The sequence below is a fragment of the Schistocerca cancellata genome, chromosome 4 (genome assembly GCF_023864275.1).
Source record: "Schistocerca cancellata isolate TAMUIC-IGC-003103 chromosome 4, iqSchCanc2.1, whole genome shotgun sequence".
Classification (NCBI taxonomy): Eukaryota; Metazoa; Arthropoda; class Insecta; order Orthoptera; family Acrididae; genus Schistocerca; species Schistocerca cancellata.
Genome location: NC_064629.1, coordinates 60,881,822 through 60,899,151, shown reverse-complemented (window position 1 = coordinate 60,899,151; position 17,330 = coordinate 60,881,822). Strand labels below are relative to the sequence as shown.

Genomic DNA, 17,330 nt, shown 5'->3' with positions numbered 1-17,330 from the left:
CCGTCGAATGGCGCTAGCTGCGCAGCATTTGTGCACCGCCGCTGTCAGTGTCAGCCAGTTTGCCGTGGCATACGGAGCTCCATCGCAGTCTTTAACACTGGTAGCATGCCGCGACAGCGTGGACGTGAACTGTATGTGCAGTTGACGGACTTTGAGCGAGGGCGTATAGTGGGCATGCGGGAGGCCGGGTGGATGTACCGCCGAATTGCTCAACACGTGGGGCGTGAGGTCTCCACAGTACATCGATGTTGTCGCCAGTGGTCGGCGGAAGGTGCACGTGCCCGTCGACCTGGGACCGGACCGCAGCAATGCACGGATGCACGCCAAGACCGTAGGATCCTACGCAGTGCCGTAGGGAACCACACCGCCACTTCCCAGCAAATTAGGGACACTGTTGCTCCTGGGGTATCGGCGAGGACCATTCGCAACCGTCTCCATGAAGCTGGGCTAAGGTCCCGCACACCGTTAGGCCGTCTTCTGCTCACGCCCCAACATCATGCAGCCCGCCTCCAGTGGTGTCGCGACAGGCGTGAATGGAGGGACGAATGGAGACGTGTCGTCTTCAGCGATGAGAGTCGCTTCTGCCTTGGTGCCAATGATGGTCGTATGCGTGTTTGGCGCCGTGCAGGTGAGCGCCACAATCAGGACTGCATACGACCGAGGCACACAGGGCCAACACCCGGCATCATGGTGTGGGGAGCGATCTCCTACACTGGCCGTACACCACTGGTGATCGTCGAGGGGACACTGAATAGTGCACGGTACATCCAAACCGGCATCGAACCCATAGTTCTACCATTCCTAGACCAGCAAGGGAACTTGCTGTTCCAACAGAACAATGCACGGCCGCATGTAGCCCGTGCCACCCAACGTGCTCTAGAAGGTGTAAGTCAACTACCCTGGCCAGCAAGATCTCCAGATCTGTCCCACATTGAGCATGTTTGGGACTGGATGAAGTGTCGTCTCACGCGGTCTGCACGTCCAGCACGAACGCTGGTCCAACTGAGGTGCCAGGTGGAAATGGCACGGCAAGCCGTTCCACAGGACTACATCCAGCATCTCTACGATCGTCTCCATGGGAGAATAGCAGCCTGCATTGCTGCGAAAGGTGGATATACACTGTACTAGTGCCGACATTGTGCATGCTCTGTTGCCTGTGTCTATGTGCCTGTGGTTCTGTCAGTGTGATCATGTGATGTATCTGACCCCAGGAATGTGTCAATAAAGTTTCCCCTTCCTGGGACAATGAATTCATGGTGTTCTTATTTCAATTTCCAGGAGTGTAGTTTGGTAATTTGTTGATAGTCAGTGCTAGTTGCAAATATGGTTCAGGTGCGGAGTGAGCTTTCTGTGTGTTAGAGTTCAACAAAAACATGTGTACTACAGCTGTTCAACGGATGTTTAGAACCAAGTACAGTAAGAAGCCACCAACAAGAAAGGTCATTTACCACTGGCCCAACAAATTTCTTATGATGAGTTGCTTGTGCCCAGCAAAGAGAAGCGGACATCCCAGTGTGAGCGAAGTGAATGTGGAGCGTGTACGAGAGAGTTCAAAGAAATCAGTGTGCTGTGCATCCTGTGAACTTGAAATGTCTGTGAAAAAAACTTTCAGAGTTTCTCTTCAAAACCCAATATGTATGGCATCTGTACAATGTTTAGATCTTGTGCAAAAAATAATTGAAAGTGTTCCTGGACTTTATGTACACCCTGTATTTGTATATTTTTCTAAATAGCAGATTCTGACAGAACATATCAAATATGTTTCAGTGGATTTGTTTTTGCTGCAACAATTTTGATCATTAGATTAGTATTTCTTTTTTATTCAAAATGTCAGATAACCTTTCATGCACAAATTGTCCAACCATTTTAAGAAAGATAAATAGTATTGACACTGGCTATATTTTTCTGTTCCTTTCATGTCATCCTCTTTGTACAATGGCTTTAGTATTGATTGTTTTGGTTTGTTGGGTACATTGATTATATCAATTAGCTGAGAGTATATTTTACTTGATTGTTGTTTAAAGACATGATGTGTGAGACCACCAGGACCAGAGGAGGTTGTAATTTTTAGTTTACTGACTGTGTGTCTTAGTTCTGTTATAATCATTGGCTTCAGAGTATGGTGTTTTCAGTTTGGGAGACATTCACATCATTATTTGGTGTATATTGACTTATAATCTGAAGTTGCAGCCTGTATGGGATCTTTAACAATTCATCCTTAACTTTTGTGGAATGTAACATTACCTTTCCCAATGTCCTCCTAATACCAAACCCACCACCTCTTTCCTAATCCTCCTAGTCAACCACATCCAGACTCACAACTTTTTATTTTTCAGGTCCAAATCAATAAACGTTTCTGTGCTACTACCATGGGCATGCACATGGCACTCTCCTATGCTAAGTTATTTATAGGTTTTCTTGAGGAAACCTTCCTAACCAGTCAATAACTGAAACCTCTTGTCTGCTTCAGATTCACTGATGACATTTTCATGATTTGTACTCATGACAGGGATAACCTTTCCACTTTTGTCCATAGCTTCAACACCTACACCCAAATCTGTTTCACCTGGCCCTTCTCAACTCAATGAACCACCTTCCTAGATGTCAATCTCCACCTCTGATGGCTTCATAAATATGTCTGTTTATATCAAGTGCACTAGCTAGCAATACTACCTCCACTTTGACAGTTGCCACCCACTCACTCCACGTCAAAAAGTCTCTTCCTTATGGCCCCACCACCCATGGACACTGCATCCATAGTTCTGTGAAATATAATAGTAACCTTACCAGAGCTTTTATTGACAGAGAGTATCCTATTCCAGTTCATCCATAAATAGATATTCCATGCCACTTCCTCCTCCCACGCTAAAACACCTATTAACCAGTCACCAGCCAGCACTCCTCTGAGCAGTCCTAATCCCCCTGATGTTGAAAGGCTCAACCACATTCTTCATCAGAATTTCAAGTATCTCTCATTGTGCCTTGAGATGAGGAATATCCTACCCAAAATCCTGCCCACACCACCCAAAGTTGTGTTCTGCAACCCACCCAATCTACAGAATATAGTTGTCCATCCCTATTCCAATCTTGTTCCCAATACTGTACCCCATGCATCATTCCATTATGGTCAACCCAGGTTTAGGACTTGTCACAAGAATTTCCTACCCAATAAGAGGCAGGACCTTGTGTGAAAACAGTCATGTTACATATCAGCATATAATTACAGTGCAGAACTCTATGTGGGCATGACAAGTAACCAACTGTATACTTACATGAATGGCCACATGCAAACTGTGGCAAACTGAAAACTTTCCATCCAGTTGCCAAAAATGCTTTGTACCACAATATGTTTTCATCAGCTGCTTCACTAAATGAACCATTTGGGTACTCCCTGCTAGCACCAGTTTCTCTGAACTAAACAGATGGGAATTGTGTCTTCAGCATATCCTCCACCCTCACAAATCCCCTGGCCTAAACCTCCACTAACCTGTTTAACACTGCCTTACCTCCTGCCCCCCCCCCCCCCCCCATGTAAGCATTCTCTCTCTCTCTCCGTCTCCCTCTCCCTCCCTCTCTCTCTCTCTCTCTCTCTCTCTCTCTCTCTCTCTCTCTCTCTCCCTCCCTCTCGCTCTCTCCCTCCCCTCTTTCCCACTCCTCTCCCTTCCTCTCTCCCCCCTGTCTACCCCATCACAACCTGCCCCTCCATTCCTCCCTTTGTTTTGCCCCCTCTCCCACTATCTACCTCTTATATGATCTACCTTCTGAACTCGTGTCTTGCTGTACAGTCACTGAGTCATATGTCAAAAGATCTGCCTCACACTATCTCCCTACCCCCTTGTCATCTCATGTATCCTTCCCTACCACATCCACAGATTTCTGCATTTGGGTATTTGTGTGATTTTGTGTGGAAATGTGTGTACTTCTACTAGGGAAAAAGTAAGAATGTGATAGCTAGTGTAAATATTGTTTTCTGTTGCATGTTTCTATGCATTACACATGTCAGCTACAGGGGAGTGGTTGTCTTTCGTTCATTTTACATATTATTCAATCCAGAAATTTCCATTGCTGTTGTACTTTAAATATTCGTTTTTCAAAATAAAAGAACAGCTCACACAGGAAAATGCCTTTCTTCAAGTGCATTTTCATATTGAAAACTACAAACAAAGAGTTAAAAGCATTATTCTGTTAACACCAACAAAATTTTTAATCCAGTCTCTTTAAGTCTGTACAAACATCAGTAAATTCATTTCATTCAAATATGTTAGATAGCCCTCTCTGGTATATGACAAAATACATGACCTTTTTTTTTTTTTTGGACCTAGAGAACCATCTCCACTCCCCCGCCCCCATCCTCCCCCCCCCCCCCCCCCCACACCAAACACACATACAAACCTGTACAGTTAAAGTGTTTACAGCACTCATTATTTACTTTGAATTTATCTATTGCATGAAATATTTACTTAAAATATTTCTGATGTGTTTCACATGATAGACCATTTTGACTATTTCCATATACATTTGTAATATACATTAAGTTTTCTGAATCTTCTCCATTGAACAGTGACACCAATGGGGACGCCTCAAAGCACACCTGTTGGCACTCCACGGGGCCCAAGGGATGGTGGTGGTGATTCTTCAGATACAATGAGTGAAACAGATTCTCAGAAATCATTGAGAATGAGACGCAAATTACCACCTATACCAGCTGATCAAGAAGCAGCACCTCTTCCATCAACTAAGAAACGAGAACGTAGTAAATCACAGACATTACAGGATCGCTTTAGGTTTGTCCAGAATCATATCAATACATGGCTTATTTTTCAAGTGCTCTTATGATAAAATATGGCCAGAGATCATAGGTTGTATTGATACATTTACTGACTTTTGTTGCTAAAAAAGTCCTTAAGATTGAGGACCATATTATTAGAGCTTAATATCCAGTTGATGATAAGGTCATTAGAAATGGCTTTTCAGAACTGCTAACAGTTTTCAACTTAAAGAAAAGAAAATATAGCAAGAAAAATTAATTTCTTTTGGTCTTTAGCTTTGAATTGTAAGAGTTAACAACCAATGAATGCTTTCACCAGGAAAACTAAAGACATATTGTATCAAACTATTTTGATGAGCTGTGCTGTAGGTAGTGTGGCATAGTGATAAGCATTATTTATCACTTCTAGATGGTTCTTTAAATTTCCTAAGATTTAATGTTTGTGTATTCTGGAATATAAAAACATAAATAACAGCACTCTCTGTCCAGGAAGTCAATTCAGTTCTGTTCTGTTTGTGCATTGGTGTTCATAATAAAAGTTCCTTCAATGCTAAGTGTTATACTTGATTGGTGAGCCTGCTCTTGGATTTGGACTTGATTCTTGTCATAATGTGACATTCTTTGGTGGAGACATGAGATACTTTGAAACATCTGCATCACTTTGGCTCCAATTAGGCAATGTAAAAGCTATTACCTACATGGACACTTGATTAACAAAGTCACAGAAGATGTGGGCCAAGCTCTTCCAGTCAAGAATGTCACAACAGAGAAATTCATCAAGTGGTGCCCATGCACTGAGGAAACACATTAGAAAAAGAGTCAGATTAAAGTGGTATGACTGACTCATGAACATGGCCCCTATGACAGTTATGGAAGACCAATATGACCATACCCTTCTTATATGCCAGGTAGTGAGAGAAGATATACAGTGTTATAAGATAGCCAGGACTGCCACATCAAGTAAGCATGAAATAGCAGTCATGAATATTGACCCCATACTTCAGGAAGTAATACATAATGTTGAAGAAGATATGTATCAATCTTTATTACCAACGTAAAATATCAGATAAAAATACCAAGAAGAATGGACTTGGCCAATCGTACTTATGCCGCAGCCATCAAATGACAACACAGCACCTGATTGACGCAGGTACATCTGAGTCCTCCACCAAGTATAATGCTCCACAGAAGACATGACACTTGGATGACTGAGGACAACACATCTGTACATTTTTGTAGTGTTGTCCAAAGAATGGGATGCCAAAGCAAGGTTCACACCAAAACCACAGAACAGTATAGCTGCTGCATCCTGCACTGACAAATGAGCAATACCAGTGTAGCCACACTTCCTAGAGCTCTGCTATGCAGACACAACTGCTGGTCTACTTAGAGCTGAGCAGAGGAATGCTTGGCCCAGTGTGCAATCAATGATCAAAATGACAGCATTGTCTTAGACAGACCACCAATGTATTAAATGTCATAGACAGAAATTACAGTGACCATCATGTCAGTTGTACTTCAAGTGAAGAGTCTTGTAAATTTGACTGTATCAAGTGATACTTTAACATTCAGAGTCAGCTGTAAATACTCAGAACATTTCTGTGGAAATGGATTGTACAAAGTTGATTAAATCTTCATATCTATATTGTAATAAAGTGAACTAATATTTTACATATTGTAGTTCCACTCGGTCTCTTCCTGGAGCAAACCAAACAACCCACTGTTGTGCTTGTGAGTGTATTTTTGTACAGCACAACAGTTTCCACTGTGGACAACCTGGAGATGTTGTACACCATTCTATTCACACCCATCAACTGCAAATGATTATAGTCAATCTGTTGGACAAACCTCATTACTGTACCCAGGATGAGCTTTCTCCCCAATATGCACTAGTCATTCACTGTTACCTACGTTGGTACCTAGCTGCCAAATTCAGGAAAGCTAAGCAAGGCATCTAAGGAGATGAAAGTCCTCCATGGATGACAGTCATGAAGATGTAGGGAAATCTCATTGATGTGATCATCAATGATCAATCTGCCTTTTCTGTAATGTTGAATGCCTATTGCTGCCAACTAAAGAAGGCTATGATTGGTGACACAAAAGCTATTGTACTGAAAGCTGCAAATGTGAAGTTCTGTCAACTGCGAAAACCTGATAGGGCTCACAAAACAAATATATGTGCAAATAATGATCAAATGCAGTGTATGTGTTCAAGGAGAACTTTGGAACACTAACTGTCATTAGCAGCCACAGCTAATACCTAGGGACAGACAACCCAGTCCACAAAGGGCAGCTTAATGGCATCATCAATGGCATCATTCCCTGCTACCACTACAGGCAAGGTAGAGGAGGAAGTTACTATAAATGGCCAATAATATCTAGTCTGATAGAGGAACAATGTCAGCAAGTGTTAGTTGTTCTGTGCCAATTATCAGATGTTTTCAAGTTTGAAGTGGAGAAGACAGACCAAGTGGCCCATGGTAAAACATTGTATCAGCCCTGTGGTACATCCACCAGTTATCTGTCACTTGTATAAGGAGTTGCTGGCTGAATGATGGATAATCCGATAATCCAAGAGGAACTGGTGGAGATGCTGCAAAATGGCATCATTAATCCTTCAGAGAGTATTTGGTCCTGTTCTGTGGTCCTTGTGAAGAAGAAGACTGGCACATGGCATTTCTGGGTCTACTACCAATGCTGAATAAAATTGCAAAAAAATATGTCTACCCACTGCTGCACTTTGATGACACAATATAATGGTTGAGGAAACCAGCTCAGCTATGGATATGCAGACAACCTACTTGAAAATGAAGACTGATGAGGCTGGCTGGGAAAATACTAGCTTAGTAAATCCTGATGGCCTCTATGACTGCAAACCTATGCCAATTGCACTATGTGATGCTCCAGTCACGTTCAAGCATATGATGGACAGTTTGCTTCTACACTTTAAATGGACAGTGTGACTATGCTATATGTATGTTATTTTAATTTTTTTTGAAGACATTTGAAGAACATCTAAGTTGCCTGACAACCAGGCTGAAATGTATACACACAACAGTCCTTTGCTTAAATCTGGAAAAGTGCCTCTTCACCACACAAGAAATAAAAATTTGGTGCACCCACTGAATGGCAGTGGTGTCCATTCTAATCCTGAGAAAATAATAGTAGTCACAGCTTTTCTGAAACATAGGCACATTTTTTGTGAGTAGTTTTCTCAAAATGTGATTGTATTTGTGGTGATTCATAAATGCTTTCTGTACTGCCAAAGCATGGCCCTTACTGCAGGGAGAGGCCAAATATTCCTGGATTGAGGTGCACAACAGATTTTTCTTTCTCCTTAAAGAGACACTAACATCTTTTCCAGTCCTAGAACTGCATTACAAGAATGCTGAGATAGAAATTCACACCCACTTGCAGTTAATGGATAGGTACAGTTCTTATATAAATTCAGGAAGGTACTGTAAGGATGATATCTTATGTTTCCTGAGGACTCTCCAAGTCTGAGAGAACTACTCTACAAATGCAAAAGAGTGCCTTACAGTTTTTTGTGTCATCAACTAGTTTCTGTCATATTTATTTGGTATACTATTCACCATTGTGATGGACCACCATTCTTTATGTGGGCTGACAAGCCTGAATGATCTTTTGGGTCGACTGGTGAGATGGGCACAGAAGCTTCAGGAATACATCATCACAGTGGTAGGGCTGTGCAAAAATGGATGCATACACAATGAGACTACCTGGTTTTTGAAGAGTCATGTATCAGAACACAGCAGCATGGACAAAATCTCAGTGAGTGTTACATTAAATGGTATTTCTGCTGAATAGAGGGAAGATACAACATTACTGCAAAGCACCAAAGCATTGAAGAATAAGAAACCAACCAAACAAGAATCACAGTTTATAGAAAGAACATTGTATAGGAGAAATTATGATACAGTGGGATGGGTAAGTTGTTCATCATCCCAGTTCATCTATGGTCAGCTGTCCTAAAGTTTTTCATCATGGTTCAAATGGCTCTGAGCACTATGGGACTTAACATCTGAGGTCATCAATCCCCTATAACTTAGAACTACTTAAACCTAACTAACCTAAGGGCGTCACACACATCCATGCCCGAGGCAGGATTCGAACCTGCGACCGCAGCAGTCTCGCGATTCCAGACTGAAGCACCACTCCGGCCGGCTTTCCATCATGCTCCAACATGTGGCTAACTGGGACAGATGAAGATTTTAGATAGAATCAGATGCAGGTATCACTGGTCAGACCTCTACTAATTCGTTAGACACTATGTGTAAGGAATAACAGTGATAGAAGTGTATACCATAATTAACTCCATGGCATCTGATACCAATTTTGCACCACTCAGCCAAATAGAAATCAACCTCTTTGGGAAATTTGAAGTCAACAAATGGAAATTGATTAATGATAGCCTGTACTAACTAACTCACCTGCTATGATGTCACAAATGGCATGTCAACTGTCAAGGTCCAAGAATTTGCTAGGTTCCATGTAGAAGACATCATTTTTGAAGCACAAAGCACCTTGTATGGTGATCTTTGACTGTGGTAAAGCTTTCTACTTAAAGCTAGTATCAGAGGCAATATTATGTTGTGTCATCACCCATGAGATGACAATTGCCAGGCTCTCATGGAGGAATGGCCTCACAGAAAAGTTTAGTAAGACCTTAGCAGTTATGCTCTCAGTATGCACTGATGCTAAACAGGGTGGTTGGTATACAATACAACCTGTTGTGATACTCAAACACAACACAGCAAAGCATGACACTACAGCCTTCATACTGTTCTTTCTGCCCCATGGTTTTAAGGCCAAAATGACAATGGATACACTATTCCTATTTAAACTGGACAATACTCACTATGAATACATGAAACACCATATCACCAGGACCAAAGAATCAAGGCAGCAGGCTTGCATATGGGGCCTAGACACCCAGAAGGAAGACTGGGTGGACTATAATACCAAGCAATGGTCAGTCAGATACAGCCTGGGAGACTGGGTATGGTTTTTTTGCATCTATGCAGAAAGTGGAACTACTGAGGAAGTCAGTAAAGTGCTAGGGCTGTATCATTTTCTTCATTGCTTGTTGACAGTCACATACAAAGATGGGATTACAAGCCCACATCAAGAAGACAAAACTGATGTGACATCATTCATGTCCTATGCATGAGGCCTTACTACAATACTGAGGCACAGACTGATGACTGTCACTTCTCCTTCAAGGAAATTGAAGACTGCTTCACTATCACATTGCAGAGGATGTGACAACATGACCAGTGTGTGAGGATCTGCCACCTTTGTCATACAGAGGGCTACTGATACTGACAAGGCCTAGATACAGGATGCTTCAATCAGAATTTCTGAAACAGCAGGTCACTGTTTCTATAGGAGTGGGAGCAGTGCCATGAGCTGTGCTGCATGCATTGTGGTGTAGCAGTTGGTATCACTGGTTGGCTTGCTTCAGGCCACTACTTCAGATCTGATCACTGACAATTATTTGTTATTTTGGTACATATCATTTGTGGAAGGTTATTGAAATTTCATTTGTTTGAAATGTTTGCATACACTGGAATATTCACTGTCTGTATAAATAGTAGTGCTCTCCATCCAGGAAGTCAGTTCTATTCTGGCTGTATGTTGGTGTTTGTAATAAACATGCTTTCAGTGCTGAGTGATGCACTCCACTGATGACCCTGTTTCCTGATTTGGGTTTTATTGTGGTTATGATGTGACAATATGATTGATAAAAGTGTCTTTGTACAAAATTGATTCATTATAAGTACTGGATTTAAAATTTACATACTAAATGTTAGTTGCTGAGAAAACACCAGGTCTTAAAATTATCTTTATTCCCCTTGCCCCCTTAACCCTTCCCCTGGCCTGTTCCCCCTTTCTCCTTCCCCCTCTCCTCTCACCACTCCCCACTCCCCAACTTTCCCCCTTTCTCCCTTTCCCCCTTCCCCTTCCCCTTCCCCTACCCCTTCCCCTTCTTCTTCCCCTTCCCTTTCTGATATTGGGGTTTTGGCAGCAAGCCATACAAATTACATTAATAATATTTGGTTCAAACATGTAAAATACTTTACTGTTAAAAAACTTAATGCAGTAAGGAAAATGAATTGTGTAAGTATTACTAATGTTATCTAAGAAAAGGAACTGGAGCTTATGAAGTTTACTGAACAGATGACAAGACGCAAAGATGGTACATATTACTAGATGATGTAAAATAATGGTTATGAATGAAACTTGCTGTACTCTGTAGATTAAATCAACTGAAATGATTTTACTGGGTTTTGGTCCAGACTGCCACAGAAAATGACATATATAGTAACATGAAATATTTGCCACAAAGACATGAAATGTAGATTGATGAATAGCAAATAACACTGTTTCATTATCATCCTAAGCTGTCCTCATCCTACCAGGAGGTATGGTCCTACTGGTTGTGGTATGGCTTCCTGCCTTCCTCCTGCCTTCGAACTAACTTATTTCTAGATTAGATGGCTTCAAAACCATTCTCCAACTTCCAATTTTTCACATTAATGACACATTACCACAGGTGAAGAAGTGATAAGAAAATAGACTAGGATCAACAGGGGATATAACAAACTATAGCATCTTTAGGATGTCATTTACCCCCTGGCCCACTGAGCCACAAAAATATAACAAAAACAAGGAGAAGATCTTAATATTAGCTCACTTTTTCCATTACATTTTGTGAAGTACACATTGTATCAAACTAAACTGTCAGTTAACAAGGTTTCTTGGTTCTCGGTTTCTCAGAGAGTTAAACACTCTTCACAGGAGTTAAATGACAGAATTCTTCTGAAGGCACTATTTTCAAGGAAAGCTTATGCACACATATTTATCAATAAATTCAAAAATCAAGTTTTCATTTATCTAGAAGAAATCCCTTTAATTACATTAAAACATGCAGTTCACTAAGTAGACATTAGAAAACAAAGAACAAAAATCATTTTTTGCATTCTCAAAATAAATATGACTTAATATTAGTTCCAGAGTAGACTTTACTTTCAACAATTTCATCAGTTTGCCTTTGTGAAGTAGCTTATATTAAGTAGATCATAGGATATTTATATGCATATCTATACATAAGTAATTATTGACATTTTTCATTTTTAAATATTTTATGACACCATAATCTGTGTTCAATTGAACAGGTCCTTTTCACCCTTGCGACAGACTTCTCTTGATGGACTGCTACCAAGGACATCAAATCTGATGTTAGCCAGGCCAAGTGCTAGTGAAACTAACCTTCGAAAAATTGCTCTTGGGGTTGATCCTATCCCACGACCTGGATCAGCACTGGGTTTATTGCAAGGTAATTGTTATTTTACCTTACCATGAATTTGAAACAATAAAATTTAGCACAACTTTTTGTTAGATGGTAAGCACTTCTCCTGCAGAGCTATGTTATTTCTAATAAGATTTTGATGAAGGAACATCAAGAAACTCTTGCACAACCCAGTTATTTCAAACTTTGGCCACTGATGTGTCATACCAAATAAACTAACAAGTATTTAGGTTAAAGATACATCCATACTAACCTGTAGGTCCTCTTTTTATCTTGATAATGGTGACTAATTTGTCATAGTGTTTTGCTTTGTCATGAATTCCTACAGAAAACAATAAAGTTTGGGAACAGTTTTGATCCATTACTTTTAACAGATTGGTTTGAGTAGAGTTCAGAATGCGCAGTTTCCTCTCAACAGTATTCCTGAATGTTTTTAGTAAGTCTGTGGTAATTAAACTCATGTCTCTGGAACTAAGTAAAATGGTACAGTAATTAATGACCTGGACTCACATGTAGGTGTGCAATCCAGATCCTCACTTGACCATTCATATGTTAGATTTCCCATATTTTCCTTAATTTCTTAAGATGTGTGGGTTCCTTTGAAAAAGATGGAGGTATCTTGCTTTCTTATCCTTTTCTAATCTAATGTCTGCTACTTATGAAGTGTCATTATTAATTACATGTGGGACCCTATTTTTCTATCCATCCTTCCTCTCATGTTGATGACACATTAGTCTGACTGATACTTACCAGTACCAGTAGCAAATGAGAATGAGGAAAAGCTTTGTATCAGTGAAAAACCGATATCTATGAGAAATTATCAATTTGAGTAAGCATTCTTCATGCCTGGCCATACCACAGTGTTGTGCACAAGCCTGTGCTACCCTCTGTTTACTGTAAGTTAACAGAATTATCCAATGAAGATAATGATGGTATTACCCACTAGTTAGATGCCTATAATTGGTATACCTGTTTCAGTGTCATTATTAAGCATGAAAGTGGTAAGTGATATGTAAATTTCGGCTCATATTATTACCAAGAAAGCCAGTCACTGGAAACACCTGTCAACACATATTGTTGACTTTGACAGTAGACACCGGTGAAAAGCAGTTTTGCTGTAAAGTTGTAACTTAGTTTGTGAACACTCACCATGGTGAACAAAGTACTAATTGATCCTGAGGTAGAACTGATTGTAAATGCTTCAGATTCTGACAGTTCAGTTTCTAAATGTGAAGATTATATGGAGTAATGGTTCTAAGGTGAAGATTCTGATTTCTCTTACTATCAATGTTCTGTGAATAATGCATAAACTATTCACTCAAGAAATCATACTAGAAAATGGCAGTGATGTATGATACTACCACTGAGTGATCTCTCTGTAGCCAGCATCATCAAAAACACATGTGGAAATATAAGGTATGCAGCAACCAGAATAACTGACACAAAATGTTAATTTGAAGTCATCTTTTACAGAATTGAAAATTATTAAGATGAAAAGTATTAAGGTGAGTGAATTTGTGGTCAACAATGGGTAAATATTAACCATATTCCATTTCAAGCAAATTTAGGGTTTTTATTTGTTGATGAATGTGGGCTGTATAGCATGTCGACGAAAAGTTTTTGAAAGAAGGAAGCAAGCTGGGTGACAATGCCACTAGAAATATTTAATTAAATATTACATGTTTTGTAATTTGATAAAAAAATAAAACAGAGAAAAAATTCAGGATACTGGCATATGTGCTGTAAGTCATAATGTCTGAGAGACATTGAGAAAATTAATTTTCAAATTATGTAATCCTGGAGCCAACAGGACTGTCAATGAACAGTTTCTAGGGTTTCAAGGCCAATGTCCCTTCAGACAGTATATTACGAGTAAATGAGCAGTGAAAACATTGTATGAACTGAAAGCACAAATTTATTGAGCAAAGTAACAAAATGAGCAATAGGAAAAACCAAGGTTTGAGGGTTGCACTTGATCTTGTCAGTGTATTAAAGAGTTTTGCATGTAACCTTATGATTTTAGGCAGCAACTGCTAAAATGAAACGTGACACTACTAGGATTTATTTGGAAAAATGAACCAGAACTTTCACAGCAGATAACCAACAGGAACTTTTATAGGTCAACATTTTACTTCAAAAATAATATGAGTGCTGTCAATTGCATACTAAAGAAAAACAAAAATGTAATATTTATGAGTATGATGCATACCAATGTTCATATCAGCAATAGAGATGACAAAAAGCTATAAATGATGTTGGATTACAAAAGGGATTACTAAATAGACTGTTGGCCCACTCTATCAACTAATAAGTGCTTATCCATGCAAACAAAAATAAATCACTGGCCAATGATCATGTTTTACAGCAGTTTAGACATTTCTCTATACAACACTTACGTTTTGTGACCTTCAACAAATTCCAGTTGGAATACACACAAAGTAACAAGAAAGTGAATATTCTTAGAAAAACCTGGTAAATAACTCATAAAGCAACATACTGCATAAACAAAATGTCTTCCAAGATCTGAGGATTCTCAAGGATACTTGAAACATGGAAAATATTCTTGCAGTCTTGGTGTGAACAACAGGAAAAACTGTAAAATGTTAATGCTTAAAATTGTACCCTTAAAAAATATATATATGAACTTGTATGGAAACCATAAGAGACATATTTGTATAGCTCACATAATATACTTGTGTCCACACTGTAAGCAATGAATGTTGCAACTTTTCTTTATGTCTGTCCAACCAGACTGTAGAGTTATTACGATGATTTGCTGGCCTATAAGAAAACCAGTATCTCCATGACTTTAGAGATGGAGTGTCCATTGGAGATGGAATACTGCTGCCTACCTGCAGTCACAAGAACAGTTAACCTAGCCAGTTACAAGGAACATACAGTGCAATATGGAACACAATCTGCTCTGAACAAACTAACTTGAAGTTAACCCTGATGTGGTCACGCGGCTTTTCATAATGTTAATAGTCACATGGGGTGTTGCTAACACCCCAAATATAAGTGGCTATAATGACATTGTTGTGCAGCATATCACTGATATGAATATGTTTACTTGACAAATGGCTATGTATAATGTTATCTCCTGGTACATTATCATTTTATGTAATATTACTTTAGTATTAAATTGGGTTATTTGAAACATATGCAATAATTCTCATTTTCTTACAATATTTTGTTTAATTATTTATTTGTTATGCTTCATACTGTGTTACTGGTATAAGACATTATACATATAATTAAACATTTGTTCTGTCAACTCACACAAACATTTTATGAAATGAGTCACTATCACTGGCTGCAAGAGGTGTGTTATTGTAACACTTTTCACACAAATTTCTCATGTGCTTCACACACATAACTTTCAAACATCGAGCACAGTGTGATTTGACTTTTATATCTTTACTCTGAAAACAAACTGTGCAGTGCCTGGGCTTAAGCACTCTTTGTTCAGAGGGTGATGCATTGTTGATGTCTTCAATTCCTGCCATTTTTGAAGCTTTTAATCTAACTTGTTTAGGCAGGGAGTGAGTGGCTGATCTCTTGGACACTATGGGATTTACTAATGACTGCTGGCCACTAGGGCCAAGAGGTTCTAGGCGCTTCAGTCTGGAACCGCGCGACCGCTACAGTCGCAGGTTTGAACCCTGCCTCGGGCATGGATGTGTGTGATGTCCTTAGGTCAGTTAGGTTTAAGTAGGTCTAAGTTCTATGGGACTAATGACCTCATATGTTAAGTCCCACAGCGCTCAGAGCCATTTGAACCATTTTACAAATGACCTTCCAACATCATGTAAAAACATTCTTCAGGAAATCCTCTCATTGTTATTATTTGCATATATGATGAAGGTGTTAGTGCAAGCAATGTTAGTCGTTTGGAAAAATAGGGCAAGTGGCCAGCATCTAGTTTTTCTTGAGGTTGCATAAGTAGCTCACATTTCATCCGTTGTGTCCACACCTGTTTTGGTCTTTTTGTAAATTGTTATAATTTCTGGTTTCTTCTCCTCCACAGTATTAGTGTCAATGGCACCATCATGATACAAAGATGAAAGGAGAAAAACGATTTTGCCCTTCTTTGGCATATATGAAACTATGGTGATATCCTTTCTGAATCCAAAAAGACTGCTTCTAAGTTCACGACCTATCGTGCAAACAATGTCTAGAGGAAGCTCCCACTTATTGTTTCAAAGAGTTCCTACTACTGTAAGTTTCTTTTTCAGGAGCTCATCAGCCAGTGATATGGAACAAAACCATTTTTCTAGTGTCACATTGCATCCTGTACCTTCGATAGGCCATACAAGTCTATTTACTATCTCCTTAGGCTAGTTTGATGATGCAAAGAGACCCTCTGGCTGTTTCCCAACATAGATTTCTATCCTCAAAGTATACCATGTTCTTGCTTCACCCAAGCTGAAAATTTTCAAACTATATTTTGCAGGCTTGCTTGGTATATACTGTTGGAAACTGTATTTGCCTCTAAATGCAACCAGTTGTTCATACACTGTTGTATGTTTAGACACAGTATAATTACTGACACAGTCTGACATTAATAATTCAAATACTTCTCCGAATGCAGCTAGGCAATCAAGTTCTCTAAGCCATGGTCTGTCTCGAATATCATCGAATCTCAAACAATGCAATAACAAACAAAAGCACCGTAACCTCATTGTTGCATGAAATATTGCAATTCCAAAACCATTTGTATCCCATAAGACTTCCAGGTTTTGGTGTCCTGCCCTGTAATGTCCAGCCAGTATCTACAGACCCTGAATAGATTTGATTTCTTCCTCATTTGTTGGTTTGGCATCACGGTCTCTTGTGAAATTTGATGCAATGGGTTTATGAAAATATTTGTGCACGAGATAGTCATTCTAATTATTATGTCATTTATAAATATCGAAAAACAGTTCACAGCAGTTTTTGCAGATTTTGCAATAGTTTTCATACCAGAAAGATAAATAATGAGGTCTACACTTCTAGTTCTTATGTTACAACTAGGACAACTTTTCATCCATTTTGTAACCTTATCCTTTCCAATAAAAAATCATGCTTGCTTTCATTATCTGCTGCACTTACTTGCGGTTCCACTTCCAGGTTGTCTTCATCCTCTGTTTAGGTGTCACTGTGATGAGAGAGAACTCCACAACTGTCTGTTTCCTCCTTTTCCTCTTCCTCTTCTCCTTCAAAAGTTTTATCTAAGACCTCTCCCAGAAG

At 39.6% G+C, this 17,330-nt stretch overlaps 1 protein-coding gene across 1 annotated transcript in view; it reads left to right on the top strand.

The window, feature by feature from the left end:
- Positions 1–17,330, top strand: part of LOC126183907 (histone-lysine N-methyltransferase 2D-like) — a 220,954-nt gene that overhangs the window by 44,233 nt on the left and 159,391 nt on the right. The window contains exons 6-7 of the mRNA XM_049926250.1: positions 4,562–4,743; positions 11,966–12,128. Coding sequence (XP_049782207.1) covers positions 4,562–4,743; positions 11,966–12,128 — 345 coding nt within the window. The remainder of the gene's footprint in view (positions 1–4,561; positions 4,744–11,965; positions 12,129–17,330) is intronic.